The sequence below is a fragment of the Archocentrus centrarchus genome, chromosome 20 (assembly GCF_007364275.1).
Source record: "Archocentrus centrarchus isolate MPI-CPG fArcCen1 chromosome 20, fArcCen1, whole genome shotgun sequence".
NCBI lineage: Eukaryota > Metazoa > Chordata > Actinopteri > Cichliformes > Cichlidae > Archocentrus > Archocentrus centrarchus.
In genome coordinates, this window is record NC_044365.1 from 1,828,759 (window position 1) to 1,844,299 (window position 15,541).

Below are 15,541 nucleotides of genomic sequence, written 5' to 3' on the forward strand. Positions count from 1 at the left end.
CTCACAGATGCCCTGACCTTTGACCTCTCAGTACTCTCAGTCTCTGTCAGACATCTCAGTCTGCTTTCTGCCTCATAACGGGCCAACATGAGCCAAACGCTGCTCATCAGATGGTCAGACAGCTCCATCTAGTGGACACATAGTAGAGCTTCATCATCTAATGTGGTTTCTGTGACTCCCATATTAAATCATTAATATAGCCCAAAGCAGAACAAAACTGCTCCTGAGTCAGAATAAGCAGGTCCAAAGACCCTGACATGTCCTTCAGATGGAGGGTAACTGAACTTTCTTCAGTATCTTCAGCACATTTCAGAGTCCAGCTCAGTCCACAGAAACGTATCTGAGCGGACTGAGTTTCTGGGACTCCTGCTGTGCTGATGTTTGAGCTGCAATACCAGCAGACCACCAGCTGGTGGCGCTGTGACGGCACGTTTCCACTGTGTGAATGAGGCTGTTTAATGAGTTCTTGTTTCCAGTTCTCATTAAAATGATGTTAGACTTTGAGCTTCCTGGAGTTGAAGTGGCTCCTCTCTGTCGTGCTGCTGAGAAAAATCTGGGTGTTATTTTTAATGGATAAACAAATAAATGCTGTTACTGAAATTAGCTTTTATCAACCCAGAGTCATTGCTAAGGTAAAACATTACCGTCCACAGCAGCTCCTGTCTGAGCTCCTCTAACCAGCTGCTCTCACAGACGCCTGAAACTCGATTCAAACAGAGCTGATCGAGCTGTTAGAGAAACTATAGGACGATCTGCTGCTCCATATCTGCACAGCTCAGACGGTACACACATTATATCATCTGCTTTTTTATAATCATGCAGCCAATGCACCATCAAACTCATTTCATCATTAGTTTAATTATGACAGCTGAGATCTGCTCTAGTGCCCCCATGACCCTGAAAAGGATAAGTGGAGATGGATGGATGGATGGATGGATGGATCTTGTTAATGCATGACTCATGTCATATAACAGCTGTTGGACTATTCTATGGAGAAATGAATGAATGAAATAAACCAACTGGGGCAACAAGTAGTAAAATATTCAAATATTCAGTTGAAGAGGTCAAAAATGGGATGCATTAATAAAAATGTTCTTTCTTCCCTCCTAAAGTGAGTAAGATACAGGTTCCAGCTGTAGCTTCTCTAAAAACCATGTGAGGACCGTGATTATCTGAGCAGAACCTTAAACAGTGTGAACAGGAGCAACAAAAACACACTGACTGACTGCTCGTCACACTTTAGACGCTAAAACTGCACATGACTGCAATACTAATGAATTATATTAGCCCCGGGTTACAAAATCATCAAGTATTAAACCTGAAAACACACATTTTTAAATGTTGATATTTTCATCTGTTACACGTTCCTCAGTCTTTCATCGTGAGAATATTTAGACATCAAAATAATCACACATGATCAGCTGGAGAGATTTCACGTGTTTCTGTCAGTCAAACTGTCAGATATGATGAATACAGGACTCAGAGCAGGCAGACGTAACTGAACACGATCCTTTTATTCAGCTCGATGCTCAGATCAGAGTCTGAAAACATCAACGTGAATCCAGGAAGCAGGAAAAACACACGGACTCTTTAAACACAGGTGAGGAACAACACGCAGGTGAGAGGAATCACAGAGGACAGGAAGCAAAACTAACCTTCAACCTGAAACAGGAAAGAACACACCAAGAAAGAGATCGCTAAAATAAACTCATACTAAAAACTATAAGACAGAAAATACTCCACTTTACCACAAATGAGACATGAAAATGCAACAGGCACAAAACATAAAAACTCTCACACCTGAAAACAAGATTGAAGGAGTAATCAATACAGAGTATAATCAACACAGAGTTATAATACAGAGTAATCAATATAGAGTTATAACTCTATATTGATTACTCTGTATACAGAGTAATCATACAGAACAGGAACAGCTGCAGTTCCTGCCGTGGCCGCTGAGCGGGGGGGCAGCACAGAGCGGCAGCAGAGGAAGCAGCATCGGGAGAAGAAGACGAAGAACCCGCAGTAACGGTGACGGTACCGCCGCGGCTCCGCTTCTTTTCGCTGCTTTCAGAGGTTTCGGAGTTTTCGGAGGCTTCTGGGTTTTCAGAGTCAGACTGCGGCTGTTCTCCGCTCTCTGCGCCGCTCCCGGACAGTCCGCCGCTCTCAGGTACCCGGAACCGCGCTCAGGGCTGTTAGCATCGAGCTAAGGTCGCCCGCGCACGGATAATGATCAGGGTATTGATCAGATTTTTGATTAAGTTATTGATCGGGGCATTGACTGCAGTTACCGGTGCTTGTTTTTGATCCTCAGAGGGGATATGTGCGTGACTGTGAAATGAAGCGCAGTTTTAACCTGGGGACGGTGGCCCAGAGGAGTCAAAAATAGAGCACTCTAAAATCTTGGAGTAAGCTGACCCACGTTATTATAGTGAGTCAGCGGAGATATCAGCATTAAAGCGATGAAAGCTTCTAGGTCGGAGTCATTAAACGACTTCACCACAAACGAGTGAAATGCTACGAAGGACTTAAATGATGTTGATCTTTTTAACGATTATTTTGTCTCCATACGAGACAATCACTAATACTGTTAGCCCACGTATAAGCATTATCCTTCAAGGTAATTATTTACACCCATTTTTCTTAACTCCAGCTGATAAAAAGGAAGAGCTTGGCATCATCATGAGGATGAAAAGCAGAAGTGGACATTTTGCAGTAAAGTTATAAAAGCTATGAGGAATGAAATGGCAGAACCAGTGCTCTGTTTTATTAATGTATGTATGCGTTATGGGTCAGTACCAAAAAAGACGAAGATTGAAGAAATGATTTCTCTATTTTTAAGTCCAGAGACAAAGATGAATAGCAAAGTTATCGTCCCATGTCCATACCGCCCATTTTTGCCAAAGTATTGCAAAGGGAGGTTTATTGTAGATTTAGGGGTTAGAGAGGGGTTGGGGACCTCGAGTGTCCTCCTTCCCTCAGTATGCTTGTAGGACAAAGAACCACTTGATGCTCGATCTGTGAAAAAAGCACTGATGATAGAGGTAAAGGTGAGTGTGGCACGGGAACTTTCCTCGATTTATCAAAAGAATTTGGTACTATTGATCCAAACAGACTTGTCTGTAAACTGTAGCATTATGGTGACAGGGGCTCAGCACTCTGGGTTCAGAATATGGATGAAGGGGCAGTGTGTAAATTTAAATGTCTCTAAATCCCAGTGCACAGTGATTGAATGTGGGGTTCCTCAGGGGTCTATATTAGGACCTCTGCTCTTCTTCAGTGTGTTTATATAAAGTAATGTTTGCTGACATTTATTGTAGGATCTTTATCTTACAGTATAAAGCACCTGTTTGTTGTGATGTTTTGCTTTATAAATAAAACTGAATTGACAATACAAATCTATTTTTGTCATATCAAAAGTCTTCAGTATATTATAAACAATGAATCGATAATGGTGGATGTTTGGTTTAAATATATTAAATCATCATTAGTATCTATATTATTTCACTCAGGCAGAAGCCAGAAACATACTGATTTATCCAGATAAAGAGGAGTTTCAGTGGAACGTGAGCTTCAAGGCAGTCTGAAAATATTAACACCTTTCTGTGTTCTTGAATCCACCTGAAAACAACAATTGCTACTAAAATATGTTTACTGAATCCTGTATGACTGAATGGGGCATTTAGATTTGTAATTATTTTCTTTTTGAGATGGAAACAAATATTGTTATTGTGTCTGATGTACTGGACTGTTATCATACACCTGTTTGGATTTTCAGGCTAAGTTTGAGCGTTTTGGGTGATAAGGTTTTACAATGATGTTTAGTAGGAATGATGCATGTATTTGATTGGTATGATTTAATGTTGGGCCCTTATTTATGAGCTGGGTTTAGCTGTTCAGGAGTCCCATTTCACAAATAGTTATTTTTATATCATTATATTTGAATGTTTGTTGGTTTGTGAATGAAACTCAAAGTGACGATGAATTCTGATCGATCACAGGGCGGCTGCTTCTGTCTGAGTGGGCGGAGTTTGTGACTAAAAGAACCAGCGGAAATAACCTGCACGTGGAGTGTTGGGCCCAGCAGGGGGCGCTGTGAAGGATGGAGGCTCCCGCGGGAGGACAGCAGCTCTGCGTCTTCCTGCTGAGAGGTGCAGGGGCGGAGGAGGAGAGGAGGAAGGAGGTGGGCTGCCAGTGGGAGAGCCCCGAGGAGCACAGGAAGGAGGTGGGCTGCCAGAGCGAGGCGGCAGAGAGGAGGGACGCCAGCGTGCAGGTGGACCTGCCCACCCAGCAGCTCACCTGGAGACACTCAGGTGAGAGCGCCGCCTGCAGGTGGGGGCAGCCTGCTGCAGAGGATTGTTTAAAATAAAAAATGAAAAAGAATTCTATAAAACTAAGATTGAAAATAAATAAAGCTTTAATTCTTTTAAACCCTGAATCAAAAAATGTTAAATACAAAAATAATTCATTTTTATTCAAATGTTTAAAATAATTTATAGTTTATGTAAGCATATAAAATATTTTAGATATTAAAGTAAATTACAATGAAAGTGTAAAGATTTTATTTTTAAAGTTTAAGTAAAAAAACTGAAAATTACAAATTATTAAAATTAATTTATAAAAAGTTGGAAACAATTTAGGCTTTTTTTAAAAAATATTCAAATTAAAAAAAAAAGATGGTAAATATAATTAAATACTAAGTAAAATAATCCATTGAATCCATTTTTTAAATTGTTGAAATTTCTAACAATAAAAAAAATAGACAAGCCTGAAACAGACGAGTCGATTTCCCTGAAAAATAAAATCAAATGCAGTCGGAGTGAGCGGAGTGTGAGGCCATGTCAGCGAGCGACACCCTCGGGACGGGGCGGCAGGGCTGCTCTCCCAGAGTCAGTCTGACTGTTTCTGCTCAGCTCCGGCTCTTCATTCCTTCCTCCAGGAGCAGGAAGCTGGGAAATCTTCATGGCTTTTTGTCCCGTTAGGACCCGTCACACACACACCTTAAATGTCGATGTGACACTTTAATCAATCAGTTAATTTAACCTCAGGTGCTTTATTATTTTTTATTTATTTATTTTGCATTTTTGGCCACAGCGGCTTTTATTGACAGTGAAGAGAGACAGGAAATGGGGAAAGATACAGGGGAAGACACGCGGGCAAATTGGCGACGGGCCGGGATGCGAACCCGCGCCGCAGCGCGGCATATGTAGGTGGTCGCTGGCTTCACCACTAAGCCACCCAGGCGCCCAAATCCTCAGGTGCTTTAGTCTGAACTCTGAGGTCATTTCCTGCTGAGGAGCTGATCTGAGAGCGATGGAGCTTCATGTCTCTGGGTCACTAAAGCAGCAGAGTGAAGGTCTGTAATGGCGTGTTTCTGTCAGCAGGAGGCAACACCGCTATTCTCAGCCTCCCTAACCTGGGTCACACGAGCCTTCCTCACAGCGAGCTGCACCGCCTGCTGAACTCTAAACCTCAGATGTGGCGTCTTCTAAGAACCCCCTGGAAGTTCAGAATGACCCCGCTGAAGACAAAGGTCATCACGAGGCGTTTAAAGGAGCTCAGAAAGACGAGGAGCAGAGCTGCAGGAAGAAAGCGCTCACATAATCTGGTTTAATCCTCCGAGGATCTGTGCTCATTAGATTTCCTGCTGCTGTTGGTGATGAAAGCCGAGTGATTTCCCCGGTTAATATCACACAGCTGAAGGATTAAACAAAGCAGCACGAGGCTGTGATTAAAGCCCAGATCTGCTCGACACAAACACCTGACAGCAGGTGAGCTCTGCAGCAGCACGTAGGTCAGTGCTTCATTTTCATCTCTTTTTATAATAAGACAAATCAGTTTTCTTTAGTTTAGCTGATGATGTCATTACAGATATGAAAAACTAATTAAAAATCTCCAACCAGCTTGATACTATAAATACCACAGAAGAACAACTTTAAAGTGTTCAGTTTGAATTAAGTTTCAAAAGCACTTTATTAAATTTCATCTATAAGCTGCAACACAATCATTTTAGCAAATTAATTCGTGACAGTCGGCCTCCAGTTAAACTGAGTTAAATCAACTCTTATTCAGAATAAAACCCACATTAACCCCTCACTGCTGCTTCTGTCGCTCACTTTAGAGCTCTGAGTGTGTTTGATGGTCCTGGTCCTGGTCCTGGTCCTGGTCCCACTCTGACACTGCTCTCTATGTTCAGGCTCGTCTGCAATGCTGCTGCAGTGCTTTGCTGTTCGACCTGACGGACCAGACGGGGGCGCTTTGTTGCAGCACTGCACCCCCAACAGGACCAGAACCAGAATCATCCGACCCGCCACCAAATTCTCAGATGAACCCACCCCGACCAAGTCCAGGACCCAGAGGAAGCGGTCGCTGCCTCAGAGCTCCAACTCCAAAAAACAGAGTCGCCACCGCCGGGAGTCCCCAAATACTGACCAACAGGAGGAGGAGGCAGAGGTGGAGGAGGCGGTGACAGTGGTGGAGGAGGAGGAGCAAGAAGAGGAGGACACAGGTGATCCAACCTGGACTCCAGCTGAAGGTGAGTCAGAACCGAACCTTTGTAGAATAATTTGCGGTCCTGTTTAATGTAGAATGGATCCATTTAGACTGGTTTAGTTTAACTCAGGTTAGGGGTTAAAGCTGCAGGGTTCGTACGGGTGCTGGAAATCCTTGAAAATGCTTAAATTTTAATATTGTTTTTTCAAGGTTTGAAAAGTGCTTGCATTTTGGATATAGTGCTGGAAAGTGCTTGAAATTGTAACCGCTTTTTTTTGTAAATAAAAATATAACTCTCTGGTTGAACAGTTCGCTTATGAAACGGAGAAATAAAATGAGTCGTAAAGTCTAAAATGAAAATTTCTCCGCATGGGTCTGGGCTGCCCGTCTGCATGTGACCTGTCAGTCTGTTTGTGACCACGCCCCTCCCCGAAGACAGAGTGGCCGTTTTAATGAGTGTTCACTGGAAAACTGCAAATTCCAATTATGGATCAGATGAATATTTAATACTTTTAGGTCAAAAGTTATGCGCGAGGAAAAAAATACATAATCCCTGCAAATAATGTCATTCCGCGAGCGCAGGTATTCATTCATCGCGAGTAAATTTAACAGCGTAGAACTCAGCTGCGAGCATCCAATGAGGCGCTCTCGTTCATTTGTACACCACTGCGCCGTTGCGTGGTCTGCAGTGATATGGCGGATCAATTCAAAAGCTTCATTGAATTTTCTAAAATAGGCCATCATCGATTCACAGAAAGACTCAATGGCGATATTAGACAGGAACAACCTGTGAGTGCGGCGCAGCAGGTGTGGAAAGCAGCCAAAACTGTCGAAGATAAATTCAACAAGGAAGTGGAAGTATTGTTCCAAAAAGCTGAATCAAAAATGTAAGCCGTACGCAGTAAACAGCAGAAAACAATGATGGATTTTATTCAGAAGGTATGTACATTAATTCAACATGTTCCTGGCGTGTTGCGCACAAATATAAGCATAGATGACAATCTGGTGATCGGCGGCTGGCACTGTTGCCAAGTTCTGTGTAAGAAAACTCACTGTCGGCTGTCTCAGACTGTGGTGCACAGGATTTATGAAGGGCTTATATATAAAATGTAGAAATGACTTGTTTTGCAAATATATTTATGATGCATTACTGTATCAGCATTATAATGAGTCCAGACGTTTTTGGCTACCCTTTATAGAACTGTAATGTTACATTTGTTGCAATTTCTGCAGCCCTCTTGGCAGATCTCTCAGGAAAAAAGACATTTTTAATGTCAATGATCATTTTTACCCTCATTAATAAACAATATATGAAAGGCACTTTGCCAAGAAGTGATTGCAGCTTCTACCTGTGACAGGAGTGTTGTTTCTCACTCAGAATGACATAATATCATCACGAGAGACATGTTTGTCACACGTTTCACAGATTTTAGGCCAAAAATTAATCTACAGCAATTTAAATACAACCAATAATTTTTTTTTGGCAAATACTGGAAATCACTTTTTGGCACAACACGACATATCTCTAAAACTCTTCAAAAGTCCCCGATGACACCGGGAAAAGTCGCTAAATTTGATGCTAGTCACTTTTTGGACAAAAAATAAAAGTCACTAGGGGGGTCTGAAAAGTCCAAGTGACAGTCACTAAGTTGGCAACACTATACGCTGGTGTTGCCAAAAATTGCAGCTTCTACCATGTGACAGGAATGTTATTTATGACTCAAAATGAGATGACATCATTCATGAGAGATAATATTTGTGATACCATACATCAACAAGTAAATTACAATATAAATACCAGCAATCATTTCTTTGGAAAATACTGGAAATCACTTTTTGGCACAAGACCGGCTATTCAGATGATACAGTGGTATTCAAAAGTTTGGCCACCCCTGAGATAATTGTCATGATTTTCCTTTATAAATCATTGGTTGTTCAGATCAGCAGTTTCAGTTAAATCTATCATATAGCAGACAAACACAGTGATATTTGAGAAGTGAAATGAAATTTATAGGATTTACAGAAAGTGTGCAATAATTATTTAAACAAAATTAGGCAGGTGCATAAGTTTGGGCACCCCAACAGAAAAATGACATCAATATTTAGTAGATCCTCCTTTTGCAGAAATAGCAGCCTCTAAATGCTTCCTATATCTTTCAATGAGAGTCTGGATTCTGGTTGAAGGTATTTTGGACCGTTCTTCTTTACAAAACATCTCCAGTTCAGTCAGGTTTGATGGTTTCTGAGCACGGACAGCCCGCTTTAAACCCCACCACAGATGTTCAATAATATTCAGGTCTGGGACTGAGATGGCCGTTCCAGAACGTTGTACTTGTTCCTCTGCATGAACGCCTCAGTAGATTCTGAGCAGTGTTTAGGGTCGTTGTCTTGTTGAAGTATCCAGCCCCGGCACAACTTCAACTTTGTCACTGATTCTTGTTCTCAAGAATCTGCTGATATTGACTGGAATCCATGTGACCCTCAACGTTAACAAGATTCCCAGTATCTGCACTGGCCACACAGCCCCACAGCATGATGGGACCACCACCAAATGTTACTGTGGGTACCAAGTGTTTGTCTTGGAGTGCTGTGTTCTTTTTCCACCATTCATACCGCCCCTTGTTATGTCCAAATAACTCAGTTTTAGTTTCATCAGTCCACAGCACCTTATTCCAAAATGAAGCTGGCTTGTCCAAATGTGCTTTAGCGACTCTGTTTGTGGCGTGTGTGCAGAAAAGACTTCTTCTGCATTACTGTCCCATACAGCCTCTCCTTGTGCAAAGTGCGCTCAATAGTTGAACGATGCACAGTGACACCATCTGCAGCAAGATGATGTTGTAGGTCTTTGGAGCTGCTCTGTGGGTTGACTATGACTGTTCTCACCATCCTTCTCCTCTGCCTATCTGAGGTTTTTCTTGGCCTGCCACTTCGGGCCTTAACTAGAACTGTGCCTGTGCTCTTCATTTCCTCACTATGTTCCTCACAGTGGAAACTGACAGCTGAAATCTCTGAGAGAACTTTTTGGATCCTTCCCCTAAACCATGATGTTGAACAATCTTTGTCTTCAGCTCATCTGAGAGTTGTTTTGAGGCTCCCATGTTGCCACTCTTCAGAGAAGATCCAAAGAGGAGAAACACTTGCAACTGGCCACTTTAACCCTTTCTCATGATTGGATTCACCTGTGTATGTAGGTCAAAGGTCAATGAGCTTACAAAACAAATTTAGCGTTCCAATAATTAGTGCTAAAGGTATTCAAATCAATAAAACCACAAGGGTGCCCAAACTTATGCACCTGCCTAATTTTGTTTAAATAATTATTGCACGCTTTCTGTAAATCCATAAACTTAATTTCACTTCTCAAATATCACTGTGTTCGTCTGCTATATGATATATTTAACTGAAACTGCTGATCTGAACAACCAATGATTTATAAAGTAAATCGTGACAATTATCAGGGGTGCACAAACTTTTGCATACCACTGTAAATTGCTCCACTGCCACTGTATACAGTGTGGCTGCGTGTACATTTTGCGTACATGCAGTGCAGTACAATGTTTTAATGGATAGGTAAGAGTATATTTAATACCAAGATTTCCAGATTTTTTCAACACCAGGATGTGTTTTTAATACTTCCTATTACATTAAAATACCACAGAACCAGGAGAAATTAAATGTCATGAAAAAATATCAACACTTTCTTTGTACACTTTTGGGGAGGGGGGAGGGGGTCTGAAAAAGAGTACTCTTTGTAAACTTTGGAAAATGTTGATGATTGTGAATGACCCCTTAATGTGCTGGAAAATATTGAAAATGGACCTTGAACGTGCTTAAAAAGTGCTTGAATTTGATCCTGGAAAAGGTGTACGAACCCTGAAGCTGGGTCTAGTTGGTTTTTCTCTGGTTTAACTCCTTCCTCTCTGATGTCCCCGCAGGCGTTGAACCCCAGCCGCCGCTCTCGGCTGTAGAAGCCGTGCGGCCGGACTCCCAGCGTGCCTCGCTGCTTGCGGTGAAGCTGGAGCCCGACAGCACTGTGTGCGACGTTTGTGGCAAAGTCATGAAGAACAAGTCGAGTCTGGCTCGCCACTCCTTCATCCACACGGGGAAGAAGCCATTCGCCTGCCACCTGTGTGAGCTGCACTTCAATCGCCGTGACAACCTGCAGCACCACCTAAACCGTCTGCACCCAGACGGCGTGGCCAAGCGGGAGAAACAGCGGCGGGTTCAGGCGTGGCTGTGTGCCGTCTGCGGCAAGACGTTTAGCTGCCGGTCACGGCTCAAGACACACGAGGTCATCCATTCGGGGGTCAAACCACACACCTGCGACCTCTGCCCCAAGGCCTACATGAGAGCCAATGACCTCGAGCACCACAAGAAGGTGGTCCACGTGGACGGCGCCACCGAACCGCCTCGGCCGAGCTCGCTGCTCTGCGACTTCTGCGGCAAAGAGTTTAAGTGCAGGTCACAACTCGCTATCCACTTCCAGACGCACACGGGCGAGCGGCCGCACCTCTGCGACATCTGCGGCCGCAAGTTCGCCCGCCAGTACCAGCTCAAACGCCACAAGATCCTGGTCCACGCAAACCATGTCAACAACGAGGACGGCGCACCGCCGGACACCCCGTTTGCCTGCAGCGTGTGCGGGAAACGTTTGAAATCAGAAGCGCTCCTCTCCGCTCACGCCCGCATCCACACAGGCGACAAGCCTCACCGCTGCAGCCTCTGCCTGCGCAGCTTCCAGCGCGCCACCTGCCTCAAGCAGCACCACGTCCGTGTGCACCTGAAGGTCAGAGGCGGCGATGCGACGCACCCCACCGGCCGCAGGAAGAGCACCACCGCGGACAAGGTGTTCACCTGCCCTATCTGCAGCAAGGTGTTCAAGTTCAGGTCACTGCTGGCGAGCCACTCGACCATCCACAGCGACGTGCGACCGTTCGCCTGTGACTTCTGCAGCCGCAGTTTCCGCCGCCTCAGCCACCTGAAGAGGCACCGTGAAGTCGTCCACGCCAACGGAGCACGCCTGCCGCAGAGCTTCGTTTGCCACATCTGTGGCAAGGACAAGAAGTGCCGCTCGCAGCTCGCCAGGCACGTCATCATCCACACCGGGGAGCGCCCGTATGCCTGCGACCTCTGCTCCGCCCGCTTCAACCGCAGAGGCAACCTGCAGCAGCACAGGAAGCGCATGCACGGCGTGGGGATCCCAGCGGACGAGGAAGCCCCACCCATCCTGTTCGATGATGACGAGGCTCTGCCGTACAAACAGGAAGAGACGGTGGTGGACTGCGCAGCAGAGTCGTTGGAGGATGAGGAGAACGCCATTCAGGAGCTGGATGCCACCTGACAGTAGTGAGCGTGCTCACGGCGTCCTGCTGCAGCTGAGCAGCTCCGCGGGGGGTTGGCGGTCAGATGGAGCGCTCACAGGGGTCACATGATGATCAGAGACAGGCGGAGGCAGCTGATTGGCTGACATACTGGCCACACAGCTGCTGAGATGAACCTGAAATCTGATGGATTGAGGTGCAAACCTTTGGAAGGCGTTTTGAATCAAACTTTATTTCTCTGTATTATGATTTCATTAAAGCTCGTTACAGCACTTCTTCTTCTGTGGTTGTTGTGGGTGGAGTCTCCTTCAGTCATTCAGCTTCAGGTGCAGCTCAGGTATGCGGGAGAAAAACAAGATTCTCCTATTTAAAGCCGACCAATCAGTGTGGAGGAGGAGGAGCAGCAGGAGTTTGTTAACCCTGAGCTGAAACTCTGACTCCTCCCCTCCTCCTGCACCTGAAGCAGCTGTGTGACGCTTAGTTTTCTGTCAGAGCTCGTTATCTCCACCTGTGATCAGTGACGGTGCTGGAGCTCAGACCCGTCTCCGTCCGACTGTCAGCAGCTGCGGGTTACACCGATTATTGTCTCAGTCACGCTGAACGTGTCACAGCTTCATCAGGTGAGCGTCTGCGTGAAGACGAGTCTGAAGCTGCAGACACCTCACTGATCTCAGGGTGACGGCGCTTTGACAGCGACTGTATGAAAGAGGAAACAGCTGCTCCAGGTGCAGCAGGAACTTAAACTGAAGATTAATGAAATATAATCTTAATCAGCGTCACTACAGTTTCTCAGTGTTTTTAAAACTGGCTCAGTTTTTAAACATCTTGATCCTGAAATGAATCCCGTAGCTGACAGGAAGCAGGGAGGAGTGTTGGAACGTCAGGAATAAATCTGTATTCCTGATTTAAGCTTTGAATCATTTACTTTTTTTTTCAAACTGCATTTTTAAAGATTTTAAAATTAGTTTTATTGAGTTTGATGCTTTTTTCTGTAAATGTTTCCATTTGAAGTTTTTATATTAATGGATTAATAATTCATTTAGAAATATTATAACAGCCAAATAATGACTTCATTAATGTCTAAAAAAAAATATAAAAATGTTATAATGAATTTTCTACTCCATGTTTTATTGAATAATTCATAATTAAACCATCTTATTTTGCTGTGTGAGACTCTCCTGGTCCTCCATACTGTGGACAGGATCTCCAACTGCAGCCAAACCTCCTCCATGTGGCTGCAGAGGGGTGACTTCCTCTCACTGTTAATTTCAGCAGCAAATTTTGATTTAGTTTTAGTCATATTTTAGTCATCTGAATAGTTTTAGTCGACTAAAATATAAAGGGTGTAAAATATAAATGCTTTTTCTTCAGTTCCCTTGAATTAGTCATTATACACACTTACACAAAATTAAACATTTATTTAAAGTTATGGAATATTATTATTAATATTAACATTAGCGTTTCACCTGCTTCCCACACACCTGATCATTAACACCACCTTACTGAGATAATCCAGCGTTTTACAGCAGGACGCTCTGAAAGGTACAGGGCAGTGTTCAGGACTAAGATTATAAAGGCTAATCCACCGCGGTGTGGAGATTTTCTCTAAACACAAACTGGGAAAAACACTTTACCCTGCAGGACATTAAAATGCTGACCTCTGCATGGAGATCTGGGTGACTGGTTTGCAGATGTCGTTTAAGATTTGTGGTGTTTTAACCCGAGATAGTCGCCCACATGGTTTACACATCATTTAGTTTGTCACAGGGTCAAAGGACAAATGTGTCCATACATCGGCTCTTCTCTTTCTCCCTGCTGACATTGGTTACATCACTTAGTTCTAGTGGAAGTAACGACCAATCACAGGCTAGTTTGTCCTTCCCGGGTTTAGAGCAAATTTGTGCAACTGTGCGTTTGATTGGATGATTTCCTAATTTGTCCCGCCCTGTCACAAAATTAATTCAGTTCTGATTGGATGTCGTCCCCGCCAAGCATTTTCATCTTGTTTTCATTCGTTGACGTCTCAGTTAATTTCGTTATCGTTTTTTATCATTTTAGGTCATTTTTATTTAGTTATCGTCATGAAAAAAAGGGTCGTTGACGAAAATATTTCGTCAGTGACATTAACACTGCTTCCTCTCCACCGGGCTGAGATGTGCCACGTTTGCAGCTAACAGCTGTTTGGGACTCACCCTGCTGGGGTAAAAATCCTCTTTTTCAGTTCTCTTTGGCATTTAAACTAAATGGGAACAGAGGATGTGTTTGTGTGACAGGCTTAAAAACAATAAATCATTCTTCTGAAAATGGTCAGGTACAAGGACTGGGCTGAAAACGAGTCAAAAAGCTGCCAAAGAAAAAAACGCTTCAGGAAGCTGGGGAACCTTTGCTCATGAGCACTTCAAACATGAGAACGTCTGGCTCCTCTGAAGCAACGTAAAGAAAAGAGGGGTGGCTCAGGACTTTTGCACAGTACTGTAGCTGCGTTTCATCTCAAGTAAAAAGAAACTTCAGACAAACATCTGCACGCATCACCACCAGATCAAAAGAATTTATTCAGATCCAAACAGTTTTACAGCTCAGGGATTGGTTCACAGCACGTCCTGCAGGTGGCGCTATCGGTCCATCCAGCCTGTGTGGCGCCTCGGTGAGGTCAGCACATTCAGACGTCCAGCCGGTCAGAACATGCAGAAAACTTCATGTCAGGAAACACGGAGTCCAGAGAGCAGACAGCAGGGAGAGGAGCTGCTCAGGGAAGCATTTCAAACAGCCTGCTGGAGGAGGAGGGTCGCCGAGAGGCACCGTCACTCGTTACACAGAGCCGAGCTTAAAAACACGTTACAGTCACATTACACACAGAGAGCCACAGGTGGTGTTACACAGCAGGAGGTCAAACACGTACCCTGACCCTGAGACACGAGGAGGAGCTGCAGCTGATCAGAGTGAGCACAGTGAGAGCTTCATCCACAGCTTCAGTCACCAAAGAACATTATATGCAGGAACTTTGAATGCACCCTTCTGTAACATGAACATCATCAGCGTGACATCACCAACATCCAAAAAATGTAAACAACTACAGAAACTAAACAGGGTGAGCACAGGTGAGCGCTCGGGAGTGACCGAGAGCTCTCACCTGTCACAGTCACTGCTGCAGATCTGCTGATGTCATAGGAACTGAATCCTGAGCTCGGGTTTCACTCTCATTAAGCACAAACAGGCCTGCAGAGCTCCCGATGCAGCTGCTGATCAACCAATCATCACCCTGCAGGTTCACATTTACACCAATCACACTTATTGATCCACAGACGGACCCGGCGTCACTGCATACACACTCAGGTGAGGCCCAGGTGAGTGCAGTGATTCCTCACTCTAACCCAGTGGTTCTCAAATAGTGGGGCGCGCCCCCTTTGGGGGGCGCGGTGCGATACCTGGGGGGGCGCGTGTGACCCTGGGGAACAGGCTTTTTTTTGGGGGGCCGTACTAGTATAAAGTGTAATTGCGCATCCAGTACAGTAGGCGGCAGTGGTGCTGTCATTGTTACTTCTGTCACGTTTGCGACAGTGCAACATTTTACGACTTACAAGACAACAGGTTTGCCTTGGTTAGCAGTGTTGAGTCAACAGAAAGCTCCGACTGCGTTCTGCCTATAGCCTCCGTTATTCAACATAACAACCCCCAACATGAAAAAGTTTTTAACAGGGATGAAAAGAAAAGCGGAGAGAGACAAAGATAAT

General features: G+C 44.4%; 1 protein-coding gene across 3 annotated transcripts; it reads left to right on the forward strand.

The window, feature by feature from the left end:
• The first annotated feature begins 1,992 nt into the window (after positions 1-1,992).
• Positions 1,993-12,682, forward strand: LOC115799122 (zinc finger protein 436-like). Of its 3 annotated transcripts, none has more exons than XM_030756115.1 (4): positions 1,993-2,238; positions 4,002-4,313; positions 6,197-6,535; positions 10,425-12,682. In XM_030756115.1, the coding sequence occupies exons 2-4, from the start codon at positions 4,103-4,105 to the stop codon at positions 11,828-11,830; spliced, it is 1,956 nt and encodes a 651-aa protein (XP_030611975.1). In that variant the 5' UTR covers positions 1,993-2,238; positions 4,002-4,102; the 3' UTR covers positions 11,831-12,682. The 3 variants fall into 3 exon arrangements, with proteins under 3 accessions (XP_030611975.1, XP_030611973.1, XP_030611976.1); XM_030756113.1 differs by having other exon boundaries at positions 1,993-2,170; XM_030756116.1 differs by lacking the exon at positions 1,993-2,238 and adding an exon at positions 2,323-3,050.
• Positions 12,683-15,541: the final 2,859 nt, after the last annotated feature.

What these genes read in the sequence shown, in the direction of transcription:
- LOC115799122 (XM_030756115.1), top strand. Translation starts at nt 4,103, where the DNA reads ATGGAGGCTCCCGCGGGAGGACAGCAGCTCTGCGTCTTCCTGCTGAGA. An exon ending in GCTCACCTGGAGACACTCAG is followed by an intron (nt 4,314 to 6,196) that starts GTGAGAGCGCCG and finishes CTCTATGTTCAG; the next exon opens with GCTCGTCTGCAATGCTGCTG. An exon ending in AACCTGGACTCCAGCTGAAG is followed by an intron (nt 6,536 to 10,424) that starts GTGAGTCAGAAC and finishes ATGTCCCCGCAG; the next exon opens with GCGTTGAACCCCAGCCGCCG.